Source organism: Balaenoptera acutorostrata, chromosome 3 (genome assembly GCF_949987535.1).
Source record: "Balaenoptera acutorostrata chromosome 3, mBalAcu1.1, whole genome shotgun sequence".
Taxonomy (NCBI): Eukaryota; Metazoa; Chordata; class Mammalia; order Artiodactyla; family Balaenopteridae; genus Balaenoptera; species Balaenoptera acutorostrata.
The window spans coordinates 7,499,688-7,521,084 of record NC_080066.1 but is presented as its reverse complement, the minus strand read 5'-3'; the positions used below and the strand labels follow the sequence as shown (position 1 = coordinate 7,521,084).

Genomic DNA, 21,397 nt, shown 5'->3' with positions numbered 1-21,397 from the left:
CTGTCCTGTCCTGTGGATTTAGGGCTTGCAGGTCCCTTTAATTTCATGAGCCAATTCCTTAAAATCTCTCTCAATACATGGATAGATAGATAGATGTTAACAGGTAGATATTGATACACACAGACCATATTGGTTCTGTTTTTCTTGAGAACTCTGACAGATACACTATTCAATGAACCAGATAAGGCAAATCCAAAATTCCCCTGATGAAGATCAAGAGATTAAGAGGGAACTCCTCAGGATGTAAGAAACAACTGCCTAATGATTTCGGCAGGGAGATGGCAATGTGTGACTAAGACCTCAAAACTGCTATGTCATGCAGTGGAAACTATGGGGAAAGAATCTCCAGCAGCCGAAGAAAGGGTGGTAGCACTGAGGGTTTCTTAAAGCAGGCAGAGTCTTCTCCCGATAATGTCACAGTAAAGGAAAAACAACAAGCTCTCAGTTAGGGTGGAAATAATTTGGTTGGAACTGGTTCCAAAGAAGGAAGGATAAAGCCATTCTCGTTCTTATTCTCTTTATAAAGCCATCTAGGTCCTTCTTTCTTAGAGAGGCAAGTCATGGAACTTGAAGGTGAATTTTGAAAGATTGCCAGTTCGTTGCCAAGTATATAACTATGCTTTTGAGCCTAATATTTGAAGGATGCCATTGATTCTATTTGCATGGTAGGAGGGAAAATACATATACATATAGTGCTGATAGGCAGGGCGATTTTTGTTTTAAGCTTCAAAGGAGATTTGAAAAGGCATGACTTACTGAGTAGGAAATAGTCACTTAAAAAACAAACTAAATCACAGAAACTTCCTTTTCCCTTCTTACTGTGCTTCACCATTCACTTTACAAAGGAATTATCAGGAATCCTTCACATCTGGTACTGAGCATTGTTTTCCTTAAGGATCTCAAAAAATGTGAGGGTAAAAGAACAATAAAGAAGCTGTTACATGTTGCATCTCTCTGGGGAAAGCTTTTAAAATACTGATGCAATAGTCCCAGCTCTGATGCATTAAATACAAATTCTGAGAGTGCTAGAATTATTAGTCAGTATTAGTATTAGCAATTAAAAAAAAAAAAAAAACTCCCCCAAATTATTCTAGATGCAGCCAGGGTTGAGAACAACTGGGATAAAGAATGGGATGGAACTGTTCATCAGTTAAACAGCAGCGTGAACAATGTGTATTGAATGTTTGTGTCCCCACCCCCAGATTCATATTTGAAAACCTAATGCCCAAGCTGATGGTATTAGGGGGTGGTGCCTTTGGGAGGTGATTAGGTCATGAGGGTGGAGCCCTCATGAAAGGGATTAATGCCCTTATAAAAGAGACCCCAGAGAGTTCCCTTGCCCCTTCCGCCATGTGAGGACACAGCAAGAAGTCTTAACTGGGAAGAGGGCCCTCACCTGACCATACTGGCACCCTGCTCTCAGAACTCCAGTATCTGGAACTAGGAGAAATAAATTTCTGTTGTTTATAAACCATGTAGTCTGTAGTCTTTTGTTATAGTAACCCCAACAGACTAAGGCATCAACCCAAAATAAGAGCAAGATCCTTTCTGGCCACCCTCTCCAGAATTTCTGCACCCACTCACCCCCAACATTTTACATCCTTTCCCTTGCTTCATTTCTCTCCTGCAGGTATTACTATCTGTAACATATTATATAACTTATATAAATGTATCTTATTTATTGTGTGCCTCCCTCGGTAGGCTGGCGTCTCCACAAGGGCTGTTTTCTTCACAACCGGTTGGCTATCTAGTTCCTAGAACGGTGCCTGGTCACATTTCATGTTCTTGCTAAATACTTGTTGGATAAAGGAATGAATCCATGGGAATCAAGTCTGGTTTCGGTACTGTCCTTGTAAAGCAATTCTGCTGCTGTAAAACTTAGCAATTAGTTTCTGAAGGATTGCTCCTCACTGAGCTCCACCATGATCCAAAAAGGCAATGGGAGAGCTGGTCAACCTTGGCTGGGGACTTGTCATTTGTGTCCTGCAAATGAGCCACCCATTGGAAGCTCCCTCAGACAGGAATAAGCAATCCAGTAGGCCATTCAACAGTGAGCTTTTGGAACTCAAAGAGGGGTTTTGCTTATGGCCTCTGGGGACAATGAATTGTAATCCAGATGGTCACGCAGGAAAGATGGTGCTGCACGCAAGCACGGGAAGCACAGAAAATCTAAAGTGAAGAATTGGCCGTAACAATTGGCTAGTGAATACCTGAAGCAAACATGGATTTTAAAACTAGCCTGGGATAAGAATATCGTTTCAAAGACCTGAAGTCAAAGAGGTATTTAGGAGACAGGCCTGAGCTCGTGCTTCCATGCCCAGGAAAATACCTTACGGGCCAGCAGGGAACGTGTCTTCTTCCAAGAGAGCAGAGCATGTCTGCAGGGGATAGGAGGGGAGGGATGCCCTAGATGCCCAGCCTGGGGTTCCCGTCTGCAGGAGGTGCCAACAAGCTGGTCCCTGAGGAGCAGAGGAATGCAAAACTTTCACCTGAAGTTCAAAGTCTGGGCTGGGCTACTGGGACTGCTGACATGCATTCCCAGGTTAGTTGAAAGAAAAGCAGAACACAGACGGCCTGCAAGTGGATTTAAAAAGAGAATCTCTGTGCTCTGTAAACATTCTTTTCAACCCTCTCTATATTTGTTCCATTTCCTTAACTTCTTAATAGAAGTTTCATTGAAAAAATCTAGTCATCCACTTTGAGATAGATGAATATCCCCCCGGGGGGCTAAATGGGCTTGTGACATGAGAGGGTCTGCCCCAGAGCCTGAAAGTGCCACCAGAGGACACTGTCTTTTCACGATTCCATCCCTTTGCTTCTTTCAGCAACTCCAAAGGCAGCCAACCTCTGGACATCTAGTTATGTGAGATAAGAAATGTCCTTCCTGTTTAAGCCAATTGGAGTCAGGTTCTTGGCCACCTACTGCCTTTCTCTGCCTTGCTTACCTGGTGAACACCTTCTAGCTTTGAGACCCTGCTCTCGTGCAGCGTTGATTCACTGCCCACCTGCTTAGTACCCCATACATCTACCATGGTACCAACGTTGTTACTGAAGTTTCTGTCTCTGTCGTTCAGACGGTAAGCTCCTTAAGAGAAAGAAGTATGTCCTCTTCCTTTTGTTTTTCCAGAACTGACAGAGTCCCTTTCACAATTGAAAGGTGAATGAATCAATGAATGAATGAATCAATGACTAAGTGAATCAATGATCTTAGAGATAGAGACCCCCTGTGACAGCAGAAATGCCGAAGCATGAGTCAGGAGAAAAGGAGACAAGAACGATAAAGGACACAATGGAAATGGGGAGACAGGAGACAGCAAAATGGGAAAAGTTTGAGACTGTAATTATGAGAAACTGATATGTGATCATTTGGGTTTATGGCAGTTTCATTGGATGGGAAAGAAAAGAGTGTGTATAACTGTATAATGCTTTGAACAATAAGGCGTAGAAATGAGATCAATGTTAGTGCCATTTTGGCACTGATGACCTCATTTTGCAGCTGCTTTTCTTTGTTTTTTGTTGGTTTTTTTTGCCTGACTCCTGTCCTAACTAATGGGAAGCAGCTCCAAGGCAAAATGAGTGCTTGGTTCTTTGTGGCAAACTCAGCAGCTACCCCAGCATGTGTTAAGCCCCCATTAACGTTTGTTGAACCAAGGAATGACTGAAAACTTTAAAGCTCCCAAGTTAGACTTCACACCAACTACTGAAAGCACAGAAGAAATAACCTGCTGAATGAAATGATTTGTTCCTTGTTCAATCAAATTACTTTTTTTCTCCATTAACACCCTCTAACTTGACAATAATATGTACATCATTGGCTTTTATCTCAGGTTTAGAAAGTAACCCATTAAGTGCAAAATCATATGCTTTATGCTTTAATCAGATTAACTAAAAATATCTTTTAGATACTGAGTTCTTTGCAAATCAGAAAAAAAAAATTTTTTCTTTCAGCCAAAAACGTTGTAAAGTCAGAATTGTGAAAAAAAATTTAAGCCATTATTCCAGTGTCTTTAATACAGCTCAGGGTCTTAATAATGTGAACAAGATTATCTATATACTTCTCCACATGCTATTAAAGTCACAGAGAGTAATGAGGTGAATGCATCTCTTTGTTTTCCTCAGCTCCCGTTTTAATGGTGTCATCATTTGTGTTATTAATATTCTCTATTTTCTCCTGTATTTCTTAAATTTCTGTATAAATAGTCATTTTTTCCAATACGGCACTAGAATAATAAAAACTCTCATTATCCTCATTTTGCAAATAGGTAAACAGAAGCATAAAGAGGTTAGTTCTTTGCCATGTGGGAAATTCACTGAGGGCTCCAGAAAATAGTCTAGAAGGACAGTTGAAAGAAAACTGCTTCCTCTAGCTGAGTTCACTTCAAAATAAGTTTTCCTGGCTCATTTGTCTTAAACCTGAGTAATAAACAGTTCATCCTTCAAAGGGAAAATATCTTGGCCCCTACTCTCTGGTGTGGTCTTAAATTATTTCCATCCATTTCTAAAACAAGGAATGGATCACAAAGATATTGGCAAAGGTGAACAAAACAAAGGTGAAATGATAAGGCTCTGTGAAGGCTCATGTACAATAAACCTCTCCCCTGATTTTGATTTTGCTGATTCATCCTTTAATTTATTCAATAAATATTTGTTAAGTATCCTCTACATGTCCGGCATTGTTCTAGGCACTGCCCATCATAGGTAAAAAGGAAAAAAGATACAGCCTCTGCCCTCAAGCTCCTCACAGCCTAGTATAGTGGGACAGCCAGACATATGAACAAATCTGGTGCAGGTTAATAAGTGCTTTAATTGAGGTAAACACCAAGTTCTAGGCCAGCCCAGGAGAAGGCACCAACCTGGAACTAGGTATTGGGAGTGGTGACAGAGAAGGGGACAGAATAATAACATTATGAGGAGGGATTGTCCAAAGTGTGTGGGAGGTTAGAGGGGGAGGGGAAAGTCACGTGACCCAGCTGCTACTGGGAGCCATTTCATCACCACCAAGGGAAACATACGTTGGTGAAGCCAAGGCCATGGATGGCTAAGCAGAAAGATGGAAGACGCTAGATGCTCCATGGCTTCATTGAACTGCTGAATCAACCCATTCCAAAGCCACCCGCCCTTGGGGCTTGTTTTTAAGCAACACAATACATTTACATAGTGCCTAAATTTAAGTTTTTCTGTTTCTTACAGCTAAAAGCATCCGAAGTGATACATGGAAGAGGAGGTTTAGCGGGAAGGGTAGTTCATTTCTGCACACATTGAATTCGAGATGACCGTGAGACCACCTGGAAATTTCCCAGGGATAGGTGAGTCAGTCTGGATCACCCTTGTTAAAACATCTGTAATTATTTTTTAATACTTCGGCGTAAACACTTTTGAGTATCTGTATCCCCTGGGCAGTGAGTTGCACTTGAAGTGCTTTCGTGGCATCTTGGGGAACCCAGGTTCTTTCTTCCTACTCCACCATCTCAAGGTTATTTGCTTTTATCTACAAGTGTGTCCTCTCCCACTTACAGGATGGCTACAGCAGCGCCAAGCATCCCATCCTCACCCAACAACGTCCAAAGGCCAAAGGCCAGAACATTTTTCCTTGTGTTCCTTCTTGAGAGCAAAGAAAGTTTTGGAGGCTACACTCAGAGGTGCTTAGTTAGTATTTGAAGCACCCTATTCAGGTATCTACATCCAGAGATGACCACAGCAAATATTCCACATGAGGCTAGCTAAATCTCAACTAGAGAATTTGTTATTAGCCTAAGAGATTTTGGAAATTATTTTCCCCTTGTGAAATGAATGGTATTCAAGGTCCTTGACTGACCAGAGTTTTTGCCTTTGTAAAATGAAGTATGAGTAGGTGGCCAGTTCAGAAGTCCAACTCCTTTATCGCATCCTGGATCTTAAACTCCAGTTGGTCCTGGACCCACATCCAACAGAGGGCTCTTCACCCCATTCGACTCGCGTGGCTTGCTGGTTTTGCCTTTAGAATACTGTCACCTTCCTATGTATCATTCTATTCATGCCAAGGGCTACTACGTAAAAGGACAAGAGCTAGGGAACTTCTTCCAGCATTCAGGGTCAGGGAAGATGCCTCTTTTTGTGCCCTCTCGCCAACAGATGTTTGTACCCGTGGCAGGATTCATGTGAGGCTTTCTTTAGTGAAGCACATCACTGGGGAGCAAGTTGTGGGCGGGTAGACATGGAGCCCCCAGGCGCCTCTACTTGTTGGAGGCTACCACTGTTTACTGGACAATTCTGAATGGTCAAACTAACTCAGGTCAACTTGCAACACCACCACACCAAGATACCTCTCCCTTCAGAGACTCCAGTATTAAACATCCAGGTTAGGTGGGTCCTGGCAGAGACTCAGTCCAGAGACAGGCTTCCTGGAATCCTAGGAAAAGCCCTGGGATGGAGAGCCAGCTAGGAGAGCCATCACCTGACTATGTAGCAGAGTCTATTCAGTTGCTCTTCTTCCTTCCTTCCTGCTTCCTGTGTGTGTGTCTCCTAAAACATCCAGCTCAGTCAAAGAGGATAAGAAAGCAGATATTACTGGTTAAGGGCATGTGCATCGATGTTCCTGTTCAAGAGCTTCCTTACACAAGATCTCACCCTTTTTTAAAAAAATTTATTTATATTTAATTTATTTATTTTTGGCTGCATTGGGTCTTCGTTGCTGTGCGTGGGCTTTCTCTAGTTGTGGCGAGTGCGGGCTTCTCTTTGTTGCCGTGTGCGGGCTTCTCATTGCGGTCGCTTCTCTTTTTGCAGAACACAGGCTCCAGGTGTGCCGGCTTCAGTAGTTGTGGCTCATGGGCTCTAGAGCTCAGGCTCAGTAGTTGTGGTGCTCCGCAGCACGTGGGATCTTCCTGGACCAGGGATCAAACCCGTGTCCCCTGTGTTGGCAGGTGGATTCTTTTTTTAAAGATTTTTTTTTTTGATGTGGACCATTTTTTTTTTTTTTTTTAATGAGGATCTTGAATCAGATGCGTATGTTTGATTGATTGATTGATTGATTGATTTTGGCTGTGTTGGGTCTTCGTTTCTGTGCGAGGGCTTTCTCCAGTTGTGGCAAGCGGGGGCCACTCTTCATCGCGATGCGCGGGCCTCTCTCGTTGCGGAGCACAGGCTCCAGATGCGCAGGCTCAGCAGTTGTGGCTCACGGGCCCAGCCGCTCTGCGGCATGTGGGATCTTCCCAGGCCAGGGCTCGAACCCGTGTCCCCTGCATTAGCAGGCAGATTCTCAACCACTGCGCCACCAGGGAAGCCCGGCAGGTGGATTCTTAACCACTGCACCACAAGGGAAGTCCCAAGATCTCACCATTTATTCGGCCTCTACATACATGATTTTTCTCACAACCATCTTTCCCAAGCAGGGGGTGGCCAGCACTTCTTGATGGCCAGCAACTCCCCAGCTCTAGTGCCTCCTTCCTTCCCCCTTGAGTCAGTACATCAGAAAGTAGATGAGGGAGAGTGATTTTTTCCAGCTTTACTGAAGAGTGATTGACAAACAAAAATTGTATATATTTCAGGTATACAACATAATGTGTTGATATCTATATACACTGTGAAATGATTACCACAATTAGCTAACATATGCATCATCTCACATAGTTACCTCTTTTTGTGTGTGTGGTAAGAACATTTGAGATCTACTCTCCTAGTGAATTCCAAGGATATAGTATGTTGTTATTAACTATGGTCACCATGCTGTCCATTAGGTCTCCAGAACTTATTCATCTTAAAACTGAAAGTTTGTACCTTTGATCAACATCTCCCCTTTCCCCCACTACCCACAACCCCTGGCAACAATCACTCTGTTACTATGAGTTCAACTTTTTTAGTTGAACTCCACACATACGTGAGATCATGCAGTATTTGTCTTTCTGTGTCTGGCTTATTTCACTTAGCATAATGTTCTTTAGGTTTATCCATGTTGTCACAGATGACAGGGTTTCCATTTTTTTAAGGCTGAATAATATTCCTCTGTGTGTGTGTGTGTGTGTGTGTGTGTGTGTGTTTATCACATTATCTTTATCCATTCATTCGTTGACAGTTACTTGGGTTGTTTCCATGTCTTGGCTACTGTGAATAACCCCACTGTGATCATGGGGGTGCAGATATCTCTTCAAGGTAGTGATTTTATTTCCTTTGGATATATACCCAGAAGTGGAATTGCTGAATCATATGGTAGTTCTATTTTTAATTTTTTGAGGAACCACCATACTGTTTTCCATAATGGCTTACCAATTTACACTCCCATCAATAGTGCATAAGGGTTCTCTTTTCTCCACATCCTTGCCAATATTTATCTTCTGGCTTCTTGATAATAGCTATCCTAACAGGTATGAAGTGATATCTCATTGTGGTTTGCATTTCCTTGATTATTAGTGATATTAAACCTCCTTTCATGTACGTATTGGACATTTGTGTGTCTTCTTTGTTGAAGTGTCTATACAGGGCCTTTATCCATCTTTTAATTGGGTTATTTGGGGGTTTTTTGCTATTGAATTGTATGAGTTCCTTATATATTTTATTAACCCCTTATCATATATATGATTTGCAAATATTTTCTCCCAATCTGTAGGCTGCCTTTTAATTTTGTTGATTGTTTCCTTTGCTGTGCATATGCTTTTTGGTTTGATATAGCCCCAATTGTTTACTTTTGCTTTTGTTGCCTGTGCTTTTGACGTCAAATCCAAAAACTCATTGCCAAGGCCCATGTCAAGTGTTTTTTCCCCTGTTTTCTTCTAGGATATTTTAGGTTTCAGGTCTTACATTTAAGTCTTTAATTCATTTGGGGTTGATCTTTGTGTTTGGTGTAAGATAAGGGTCCAATTTCATTCTTTTGCATGTAGATATCCAGTTTTCCCAGCACCATTTATTGGAGAGACTGTCTTTTCCCCATTGTGTATCCTTGGTGGCTTTGGTGAAGATTACTTGGCCATATATAAGTGACTTTTTAAAAGAGATAACTTTAAATTGGCTCCAATTATAGGTATACATATATCACATTTGAACTTTTTATAAGACTATGTTGTTTTATATAAAAATATAACAGTTGCCAGCGCTGTCATTTTCCATTTAACTGAATGTGAGATACCCACAAACCAGCTTCCCACAACAAAATCATAAACACTTCCCATAGCAGGTCCTGTGCCCTTTGTGGAGACTCCCTCTTCCCCTAATTGCCTCAAATTTCCAAACTCTCACCTCCCCTGGTACAGAATTACAAAAGCGAGTGTGTCAACCTCATATTGGAAAAAGTGTTAACGTGATGAGATCTATTTTCTTTGGAAAGGAGGAACTGTGAGTGCAAAACTAAAGGCAGCTCAGATCAGGTTAACACATGTCCTTGGCTAGAAAAAAGCCTTTAACTTCCCATGATTGATATAGCACATTCATTCAACTAGTCCGTATGGTTTCTGGAGCATATGAAATTTTAAAGTTTCCAGTATACTCAGCAAGTGAAATAGCAGATTTTTTTGACTAAAGGACAACTACATATTATATAATCAAGAGGATGGAAATCCCAACTCTACAGAAGCAGTTATTTTGGGAAAATGGGTCTTGGAATCTCCTTGGTGACTCTTTGGTTAGACACTCCCAGGCCATTGCCTATGAACAAAGTAAACCCTGCTCTTTTATTAACCACCGGTGAAAAGGAGGGCAAAGGATCAACTAGGTCATGGGCAGATTGCCAGGTTCTCTCTGATGAGCTAGAAATAGGTGCGGCTCAGAAATGGGCTGACCTCTTCCTTTTGTACCTCTCCCTCCAACATATCACCACCACCTTAGAAAATATATATAATTCTTATCTGAATTGTGAACTCAGGAGTAACCTCACTTGAGAACAATGGTTTAAAATTTGCCAAAATTATGCACTCAACTTTTATTTCTTATCTTGGAACATATATGCCCCTCAGCTCTAAATTGTCTGAAAATTTTGCATTTTTGCCATCATGTCGTCTTTTATGGAGGGTCTCCAATAGTCAAAGTGGTTTGATGTAAAATTTGCATGGTTTTATGAGGACTATTTATTTTATTTCATTCTAAGAGAATCCAAGAAGCTGTCTCTCTCTTTTCCGGTTGGGATGCAACTGAATATCTGGATTGGAAAATTCCTGTCTGAGTACACTGGGTATATCATACACTATCATGCCACTATGTTTAACATCTTTTGAAAGTAGAAACCTAGTGTAAGAAATTATCAGGGCTTAAAATGAATGGTATGGTATTCCCACCAGCTTGTTAAGATACCCTCCTTGTTGGTGTTGGCGTGTGTGTGTCGAGGGGGGCAGTTTGTGATTTTGCTAAGAGAATGAAAAGGAACTAGAAAACTAACATTTGATTGCATGGGTCTGTAAGTTGTTTTCTATTAGAATTGCTTTTATGTCAAATCATCTGTCTAGCAGAAAGCTTTCTTAATAGGGTATTTTTTTTAATAAGTAGCCTAGAATTCTGTTCTCTTCTATTAGGGTCCATAGGAAAAAGAAGTGAAGATTTCATTCTAAAGAAATGCAGGAACACTAGTTTGTACTAGAAAGTAGAAATGCAGCCTAGCACAGTTGCCCCTAATGATGCTTAAATAAAGGGGATGCAGAGTTAGGGTGGGATGAGGGAGTGATAGATGTTTACATAGAAGTTTACAATATGCTTCTAAGCAGCACTGCCCTCTACAGATGGTATTCCCAAGGCTTGACTTCAAGGCAACTTTAAGACATTGAAAATAAAATTAATTTGTTGAATGAGATCAGTCGCCTATGGAGGTGAATATCTCCAAGAGTTTTTCTGTTAATATGTATCCAGGAGCCTCTCCAACACCAAATTCCAATTAACATGGCCAAGAGAGCATAGCTGGAATCTGATTCTAACCAAGGAAGCTGAAACCCACTTAATTAACTATCCTAGGTCTTAACAGAGACTGTGCCAAGAGAAGAGTAAGGATAGGCGTGGAGCCTAGACAAGGAGAACAGAATTAACAGCTATTCAGTTATTGGCAGCATGAGTTCTGTACAGCCCAAGAAAGTCATGCTTTGACTGGTTGAATTGAGCTTCCCAGCCTGCTGCAAAGGTTACCCTTAGAGTGGAAATGGATCAGATGCCTAATTCCACTGAGTCTTAATTTCCCCATCAGTAGGAGGTGAGTTCAGAGAGGTAATGGGACATACTTTTTAAAGAACCTATGGGCTACTGTGAAGACTTGATTTTTATTCTGAGTGAATGAGAGAGCCGTTGGAGGGTTTTGAGCTGATAATTGATTGGGATTATCAGGAGCTAACATTGTAGAAGGATTAGAAGGATCAAATGAGCTAATCCATGTAAAGCATTTAGCACCACCCTAAACTATTAATAGTGCTCAACAAGTGGTAATCAGGATTGTGATTAACATACTTAAGTGGTGCTATCAAAGTGGCTCCTCTTCACCAAGACTGAATCATGAAGAAATAGAAAATCTGAACAGACCTATTACTAGTAAGGAGATTGAATCAGAAACCAAAAACCTCCTAACAAAGAAAAGCCTTGGGCCAGATTCACTGGTGAATTTTACCAAACATGTAAAGAATTAACACCAAAAAAACAAAAAAGAATTAACACCAACCCTTCTCAAAAGCTTCCAAAAAATTGAAGAGAGCGGAACACTTCCTAACTCATTCTATGAGGCAAGCATTACCCTGATGTCCAAGTCAGACAAAGACACTACAAGAAAAGAAAACTAGAGATCAATATCCCTGATAACTATTGATGCAACAATCCTCAACAAAATACTAGCAAACATAATTCCATAACATGTTAAAAGGATTATACCATGACCAAGTGGGATTATACCATTTAATCCTGGAATACAAAGATAGTTCAACATACAAAAAAAAAAATCAATCAATACAACAACATATTAACAGTATGAAGGGGGAAAATATGATCATATCAATTGATGCAGAAAAAGCATTGAGAAAATTTAATACCCTTTCATGATAAAAATACTCAACAAACTAGGAATAGAAGGAAATTACTTCATATAGTAAAGGACATATATGAAAAACCCACATTGTACTCAATGGTAGGATCATACTAAATGGTGAAAGACTGAAAGCTTATCCTCTAAGATCAGGAACAAGACAAGGATGTTCGCTTTTGCCACTTCTGTTGAACACAGTATTGCTGAATAGTATTGAAAGTTCCAGTCAGATCATTTAGACAAGAAAAAGAAATAAAAGGCATCCAAATTGGAAAGGAAGAAGTAAAATTATCTCTGTTCACAGATTATAATGATCTCATATATATAAAATATAAAAATTCCACAGATATACACACACACAACTATTCAAACTAATAAATGTATTCAGCAAAATCACAGGATGAAAAACCTATGTACAAAAAAACCAATTGCATTTCTACACACCAACAACGAAGGATCAGAAAAAGAAATTAAGAAAACAATTTCATTTTCAATAACATCAAAAAGAATAAAATACCTAGGGATAAACATAACCTAGGAGACAAAAGACGTGTATACTGAAAACTACAAAATATTGCTGAAAGAAATTTTAAAAGGCACAAATAAATGGAAAGACAAACTATATTCACGGATTAGAAGACCTAATGTTTTTAGGATGTCAATACTATCCAAGCGATCTATAGATTCAATGCAATCCTTATCAAAATCCCAATAATTTTTTTGAAGAAATAGAAAAATCCATCCTAAAATTCATATGGAATCTCAAGGGACCTCAAATAGCCAAAACAGTCTTGAAAAAGAACAAAGGTGGAGGTCTCACATGTCCTGATTTCAAAACTTACTACAAACTACAGTAATCGAAACAGTGTGGTACTAACATAAAGACAGACATATAGACCAGTGGAATAGAATAGAGGACCCAGAAATAAACCCTCATATACATGGTCAAATGATTTTTCACAGGGATGCCATGAGCATTCAATGGGGAAAGGATAGTCTTTTCAACATACAGTGTTGGGAAAATTGGATATCCATGTGCAAAAGAATGCATTTGGATCCTTAACTTATACCAGATATAAAAATTAACTCAAAAGACCTAAATGTAAGAGCTAAGACTATGAACGTCTAAGAAGAATACATAGAGAAAACTTCATGATATTAGATTTGGCAATGATTTATTAAATACGACAGAAAAAGCACAGGCAACAAAAGAATAAATAGATAAATTAGACTTCATCAAAATTAAAATTTTTGTACATCAAAGGACACTATGAACAGAATGAAAAGGCAACCCACAGGATGGGAGGAAACATTTACAAATCATTTATCTGACAAGGGATTAATAACCAGAATATATAAGGAACTCCTATAATTCAACAACATAAAATAAACAACTCAATTTAAAAATGGGCAAAGGCCTTGAATAGACATTTTTCCAAAGAATATAACAAATGGCCAATATGCACATGGAAAGATGCTCAATATCACTAATCATTAGGGAAATGCAGATCAAAACCACAGTGAGACACCACTGCATACCCAATAGAATGGCTATTATCAAAACAAACAAAACTTCAAAAAGCAACAAGTGGCGGCATGGATGTGGAGAAATTGGAACACTCGTGCATTGTTGGTGGGAATATAAAGTGGTACAACCACTGTAGAAAACAGTATGTCAGCTCCTCAAAAAAGCAAAGATAGAATTACCATATGATTCAGCAATTCTCCTTCTGGGTATATACTCAAAAAAATTGAAGACAAGGTTTTGAAGAGTTATTTGTATACCCATGTTCATAAAAGCAATAACATCAATTGCCAGAAGGTGGAAATGACCCAAGTGTTCATTGGTGGATGAATATGTAAACAAAATGTGGTATAAAAACACAATGGAGGGCTTCCCTCGTGGCGCGGTGGTTGAGAACCTGCCTGCTAATGCAGGAGACGCAGGTTCGGGCCCTGGCCTGGGAGGATCCCACATGCCGCGGAGCGGCTGGGCCCGTGAGCCACAGTTGCTGAGCCTGCGCGTCTGGAGCCTGTGCTCCGCAGCGGGAGAGGCCACGATGGTGAGAGGCCTGCGCAGCGCGATGAAGAGTGACCCCTGCTTGCCGCAACTAGAGAAAGCCCTCACACAGAAACGAAGACCCAACACAGCCAAAAATAAATAAACTAATTAATTTAAAAAAAAAAAAAAAAAAAAAACACAATGGAATATTATTCTGCCTTAAAAAGGAAGGACATTCTGACACATTTCAACATGGATGAACCTTGAGGACGTTATGCTAAGTGAAATAAGCTAGACACAAAAGGACAATACTGTGTGATTCCACTTACGTGAGGTACTTAGAGTAGTTAAATTCATAAGGACAGGAGATAGAATGGTAGTTGCCAGGGAGTGGGAAGAGGGACCAATGGGGAGTCAGTGTTTTACGGATACAGAGTTTGAGCTGGAAAAGGTGAAAAAGGTTCTGGAGATGGATGGTAATGATGATTGCACAACAGTGTGAAAGGAGTGACCACCTGAGCCTGTGATGCTGGGTCCAGACCACGATTTGCGTTCTGGGGATGTCTTGGTTACCACTTCTCTGTCTAGTAGCAAAGCCAGCCTGTTACAAAAAGCAGTGCAGTTAGCAACTGCACTACAGGCTCTGTTTCCCTTCCTTTTTGTAAAGTAAACTTTTAGTTAAAATACCCAGGAATGATTTCCCGAACCACAGTTACTTTCTCTTCCTGTGTTAGGCTGGCTACTTTGTTGGCGTAAGAACTAGATGAAGGGACTGCCCCGGTGGTCCAGTGGCAAAGCATCGCCTGCCAACACCAGGGACGCGGGTTCCGTCCCTGAAGATCCCACATGCCGCGGCGCAGCTAAGCCCGCGCGCCTCAACTAGAGAGAGAGAAGCCCTCACGCTGCAGTGAAGATCCCGCCTGCCGCAGCTAAGACCCGGCACAGCCAAAAATAAAATAAATAAATAAATAAATAAATATTAAAAAAAAAAAAAAAGAATTAGATGAAAACTTACCACTGCTATAGAAAGACTTTCTGAAACTTCCAAACTGACTCTGAAGCCCTTAGTTGCTTCTTGTGGGAGCTGTGCCTTTCTTACACTGCCAGATTTGTCAAGGGAGAGGGAGAGAGGAGAAAAATAGCACCATTCAGCTAAGAAGAAGGCAGTGTTGGGTCTGATGTGCAATGATAAAAGAATAAAGTAGAAATCCTTCTCCATATATTCAGCCCCCCTTGTCTCCCCAAGGCTAAGATGGGAGTCTCTTCCATGTGCTCCTATGGTGTCCAGTACTGACCCATAAGCCTTGTCGTACTGCACTGACACTGCCCAGTTACCCAACCGTATCTCCTACCAGAACGTAAGCAGCGTCACGGACTCTGTCTTAAACTATCTTTGTTTCTCCAGCACTAGTGCGGTCCTGGAACAGATTAAGAACACAGTACTTCTTGGCTGAAAAAAAGAGTAAACAGCCTACTGCTGTATTTCATTGACTCCACGATCCCACCCATTATAAGACTTTTCCATTGTAAGACCACTAAGAAAGAAAATAATTATAATCAGAAGATAGCAGCAATTATAAGACACATTCCACTTTTAGGGTTGTTATCACTTTGATTTTAGTCCTGGATCAAGGAAGAGACGACCACAAAAAGGTTTATGACTAATTGGCATCACTTCAGAAATACAGATGTGCGCACGTCTATTCACACAAACGAAAACCTTTCCTCTTTAATTAGTTCACTTGGCCTCCCTATCTTGGGCTTTCCTGCTCAGACCAGATGTTGTTTCACATTTAAATGACTCACCCTCCTGTCTGAACCCCAGGAAACTAAAGACAGATAGAGGGACTCATTTCTCAGCTATGATTATGTGCCGAGGCTGAGCTCTTAAAAAAAAAAGTATTATTTGTTGCTTCTTCTAAGACAGCTTAAACCATGAAGATCAGTGCATCCAAAAGAGAAATATTTTGCCTCCAGGCAAGATTGTAATAAAGAAGCTCATTCATCATCTTCTGAGAGGAAACATGTCATGACAAAATTACCAGGTAATGAAAAATCTGGGCAGTCCTATGGCACTTTTAATGGGAAGATCTCACAGCAATCCCACACTGTCATTCACAAAGCCTTGTCATCAGCAGGAGGCAAAGTAGAAAGCGTCTCTTTCCATAGTGTTATACACCATGAAACTAAGATAAAACAATGTTAAGCAAATTAATAAAAATAAAATGTATGTATACTTGACTGTAAATCCTCAAACATCATACAAATAATAATAATAAGCAGTAGAAGCATGTTATACTTCAGAGGATAGACTTTGGCATCAACCAGAACTGGGCTCCAATCCTGGGTCTACTACTTCCTCCCTCTGTGACCTTGGGCAAGTGTCTTACCCTCTCTGAGGGTCAGTGTCCTCATCTGTACAATGGGACTTGTAAGAATATGCACCTCACTGTAACCATGTAATGATAGGATGCTCTATGTAAAGCACTCAGGAGAATGGCTGGCGTACAGCAAGTGCTCTGTGAATATCAGCTCCTCAAATCTGAACCAAAACAGATGCCCATTTACTACGCCCACAGGACTGCACACCCTGGCACTTAATTTTTCAGTGTTTCCATTTCATCACTCCCAGTTTGGTCTTGTTCTCTTCCCTGCTCAGTTTGGGACCCAGAGTCCACTGCTGCGTTTGCTACCCCGTGGGGTCCTCTCTTCTTTGCCTCCCCCCACCCCACCTTCCTGCTGTTCCTTCTGTGACCATCCTCAGGCTGGGATGATTACAATGGCCTCTCAGCTCCAGTCTTCCCAAATCAAATCCATCCTACGTGGCCCCACCCATTTATCTTCCCACAATGAAATCCCAAGCGTGACATTCCTCTGCTCAGAATTCTCAAAGCTTCCCCACTGCCTTCTCACCACAGCTTTCAAACCACTTTTGGCCTCAATTTACCTTTCCAGATGTCGCTCCAACTTAGCCAATCAGATGTACCTGCCTATCCCTATGCTGCATTCCCCTACATTCAAGCTTTTGTTCATACAGTTTCCTTTGATTGCAAGGTCCTCCCCTTCGTCTCTGCCTTTAAAAATCCTAACCCTCCTTCTAGACCAACCTCAAATTCCACCTCCCCTGCAATGTTCCTTTCTAGACCTTCCAACCTCCTTTGAAACATCTTATGTGTATTTCTCTTTGAGACACTTATATTCAGATTTGCATTAGGACTGGTTCCATCCTAAGGCCTGCCTCACCTCTATGGTCTATCCTTGGCTTTGTTCATACCAAGTGGACAACAGATATGGATGTTACCCTGCTGCGTTTAATTGGTTATATTTGAATACACTTATTTACCTTGAACCCCTGTGTCACATATGCCACTAACACAGAAGGATAAAATCAAATCAACCCTTGTACTTGCTGCTATGTTTAGCAACATAGGGTGGGTCCTGGGTTGCTGGAATCTCTACCCAAAAGAAACTCTTCCAGTTCATTAAAATAGTTCATCATTTGTTCCTTTAACTAATGCAGCAGATATAATCTTAGCCATGCCATCCACTAAGCTAACTACAGTACTACTAAAAATGTCTTATTCTGGATGTGGGTATAAACTGAAAACTGGACAAGAAATATTTGGGGTTCTGTTTGTTTTGGATTTTGATTTAGAAAAACAATTACAGTTCTTGCTATAACAGAGGGCTTGGTGAAATCCTCGGTCCAGTCTCAGAATAGAAGGATGTAGACAGTAGGGCTGAGCTTCAATCATTTAATATAAGCCTGTAGAATGTCAAGTGAAACTATTTTAAAAATCCTGTTTTAATCCTATCTTCACTGTTTGGCAGTTTTCATTGCTTAATGAGACTTCTTGCGTTCAAATCAGCAAGTCAGACGAAAAGCGATTTGTTAAACTAGATAGAAAAAATAATCTTCAAAAATCAGAATATCTTAGTAATGGATCCCCAAAGCCTTCTCGGTTTCTTCAGTCTGGCCCTAAGCTACATGGTCAGGAATACAACCCCAGAATGCTCAAGGGGTGTCTTTGGAAAACATCGTTCAAGAAACCCCGCCTCTACACTGCCTCCCAAATTGAGATTACCAGGAACTTTGAAATGATTTTGTAGCTCAATCCAATCAGAATATTCGACTTGAGGATACGGGGAGGGGGAAGGGTAAGCTGGGACAAAGTGAGAGAGTGGCATGGACATATATACACTACCAAACGTACAATAGATAGCTAGTGGGAAGCAGCCGCATAGCACAGGGAGATCAGCTGGGTGCTTTGTGACCACCTAGAGGGGTGGGATAGGGAGGGTGGGAGGGAGGGAGACGCAAGAGGGAAGAGATATGGGGACATATGTATATGTACAACTGATTCACTTTGTTATAAAGCAGAAACTAACACACCATTGTAAAGCAATTATGCTCCAATAAAGATGTTAAAACAAACAAACAAACCAAAAAAAAACAGTTAAAATTCAGTAATTCCAGAAACAGGAAAGTAGATATATAAATAACTCCCTCTCCTGCCTTTAAGTCTCAGAAAACGATCACAGAAACATCCCCATTATGAATAGGTTTATAGGCCAGTTCCTTTCTTTACTGCTATGCGTACAGTGATCATCCTTTCCAAATTTTCCCAAATACCATGTGATTCATTTTAAGTAGAGGCAACTTTTTAAATTCTATAATCAAACCTTTCATATTGTGGATCTTCATATAGATAAATTCACAAATCATTAAAAAATTTTAAATGCTTTTCCAGTCTCTATTTCTCCTCATCTTGTGTTGAGACACTGCTGGCTCTGGAGCACCATGGGCAGGTAAAGGTCAATGTTGGCCATTGTTAAGGCCCTGGTGCTTATTGTCATGGCCTCCCTCCGCATCCTTTGAGAACCTTGTGAGAATTTAAAAGGCTTTACACACTTCCCCTCACTAGTAAGAGCTCCCCCAATGTCTCACTCATAACGCTAAACAAGCTTGTTTCCTGAAGGCATTCACTAAACACAGGACTCTCCCCCAACACCACTCCTTCTACAGTAACACTGGGAACACTCACCGCTGGCGTTTCAATAATTGATGGTCTGGGAATAGAAGTCTGAAAAGTAACTGCTTCACAGTCCGATGCCCCATCTAGAGACCTGGGCAGATCCTCAGGGGTCTCCGCGGGCTGGACAGCACTGTGGTTACTTGAATTCCGGTTTGCACTGCCATTTCTCTCTGAGTGGGTGCCGGAATCTCGCCTTTTCTCTGGAGTTCCTTCTTCCCTTCGTGGGTGACTTGGGTGTTGGCCCGCTTTGGCCTTGGGCTGAACAAAGACGGTGGAAGGGGTATCGGCTGCGCTGGGCTGATCGAAGGGAGCAGTCTCCCTTGTGTTCCCAAAACAAGCAAGCAGAGCTGAGCACGGGAATGGATGCATCCTTCCAGATGGAGATTTCAGTCTTTCAGCCAGCCTTGCCTTCCACCTGGACATGACCTGCAGCGAAACATTGCAAAGTTCAAAGGGGGAAAGAAAATTTTCCAGGGATTCTGATCACCTCCATAGTAGGTGACTGTTTCCTTGCCTGAAGAGAAGTACTTTTAATGGCTGTCCCCAAATAGAAGATTAGGAGATGGCCAGGCCACCCTCCCTGAGAGTCACTCGGCAGCCAACCCCCCTTCGGAAGCATCCATCCCCGGCGATTTCACGCTCTTCCTTCCTTGATGCTGTCAGTGGCCAAAGAAAGCTGTCTGTGAGGCATGTGGTTGACTTGGGTTACAGTACCCAGGCGGGGCAGACACTTCAGTGTAAGGTAGTGCCAAGTCAGTGGACAGCTGCTTCAGATTACCTTGGAGGCATAAAGATAATGTAGCTGATAGCATCCACCATAATAGCATCAGCCCGTGTATCAATAACATCACAACAGCCGCATAACCTTCTTCGGTTACCCCCTTCAAATATTTATTCCCCCCAACAAAACAAAAACCACCCAGTTATGCATCACAAATGAAGACCCCCAAGAGGGTCCTTGACCCTGGAAGCTGTTTCAGTATTAAAATAGGAGGCGGACTTGAATCTTTTGTCTGGAGAGATCCATGTTTGGGTCTGATGTCCCAAGAACTTTTCTCGATCTTTCCTGAATCTTCTCCCAAACAAACTTCCTGGCTTCAGGATCCATATTGTCGCCTGGTAACTACAAATAAGTCTTTGTTAATTTGGTTTTTACTATCCATGCTAAGTCCTTTATTAATTTTCAACAACACCAAAAAAAAAAAAAAAAAGGAGCCAACGTGAGCAATTAACACAAATATTATGTATGTGTGAACGTGTGTTTTGTCCATCTACTGTGTATATTACTTAATTTTGGAAAATAACCCCCTTTTGAACATAGATCTATTTTTCAACACATCAATTTGTGAATGGTGAAGTAGAATAAGAATAATAAATTATAACCACATTCCAAAAGAATGCTCAAAATTGAGATCTTTCCTTAGCCAAGCATCTGCTAGGAATGTTAAAGAAATATAATACTGTAATGGTTTTCCCATTAATAGTGACTTTCAGGTCAAGATTTCAGGGTATATTGCCCTTTCTAATTTATTTGTTTGCCCTCTCTTTTAATATAATGTCAAGATGTGCTCTTAAGCTCAGACAGGTGGTAGATATTATAGCATGTATCCCCATTTTATGGAGACAGAAACCGATTCTTTGAAATTTGAAGATTCTAACGCAAGATTATGCTGTTGAGAAGGGCTGGTTGAAAGCCCAAGACCCCTGCTATCCTATCTGGTCTCTGAGTCCCATTTGACCTGGCAATCATCTTACCAAAATAACAACTGTACTAGGAATATTGTCCTGAGTGTGGAGCCGTATTGATAATACATGAGGTCAGATATGGTGTGAGGAAGAGTGGATACAGCATCAAATGAGGAGTTTAGTTTTAGTCTTTACCGAACTTTAGAAATAAAATGTAAAAAGCTGTCATTTACTTAAAGGTTACCAAGTAACAGTCCCTGTACTAACACAGATATATCAGACTTCCCAGTCTGGAGAGATCATTCTCCTATTAATACCCAAGTACAAGCAGTGCAGATCACTTTCCGTGGAAGCAGGAGGTCCAGGCCTTTAGCAGGCTCCCCCCACCAAGTATTCCTGGGGAGTCCTGGGCACTGCATTCTGTGTCTCTTCTGCAGTGACTGCTACCATTCGCTCAGACAGGATGACTCTGTGATGCTCCCTTACATTCTCCTCCTCCTCAGCACCCTCCCTCCCAAGCACCTGACAACAAAGAGAGGCTGTTAATGGTTAACAAGACTTTATTGAAGACCCGAGGAGGACAGGAAGGAATTAAAGAGAGGAAAAAATAATTCTTAAACCTGGTTTCGTTCACTCATTCATTTATTCATTCAGCTATGTGCCAGGCACCTTCTAGAACTAGAGGGACAGCGGCTAACAGGGCAGCTTTCGAGTGGCTATGTT

The 21,397-nt window shown here is 41.1% G+C and overlaps 1 protein-coding gene across 1 annotated transcript in view; it reads right to left on the bottom strand.

Moving 5' to 3' along the window:
* The window catches only part of FAM107B (family with sequence similarity 107 member B), a 225,762-nt gene extending 206,351 nt beyond the window's left edge, over positions 1–19,411 (bottom strand). Inside the window, exon 1 of the mRNA XM_007196443.2 lies at positions 19,001–19,411. Within this exon, the coding sequence (XP_007196505.1) occupies positions 19,001–19,411 (411 nt within the window). The remainder of the gene's footprint in view (positions 1–19,000) is intronic.
* Positions 19,412–21,397: the final 1,986 nt, after the last annotated feature.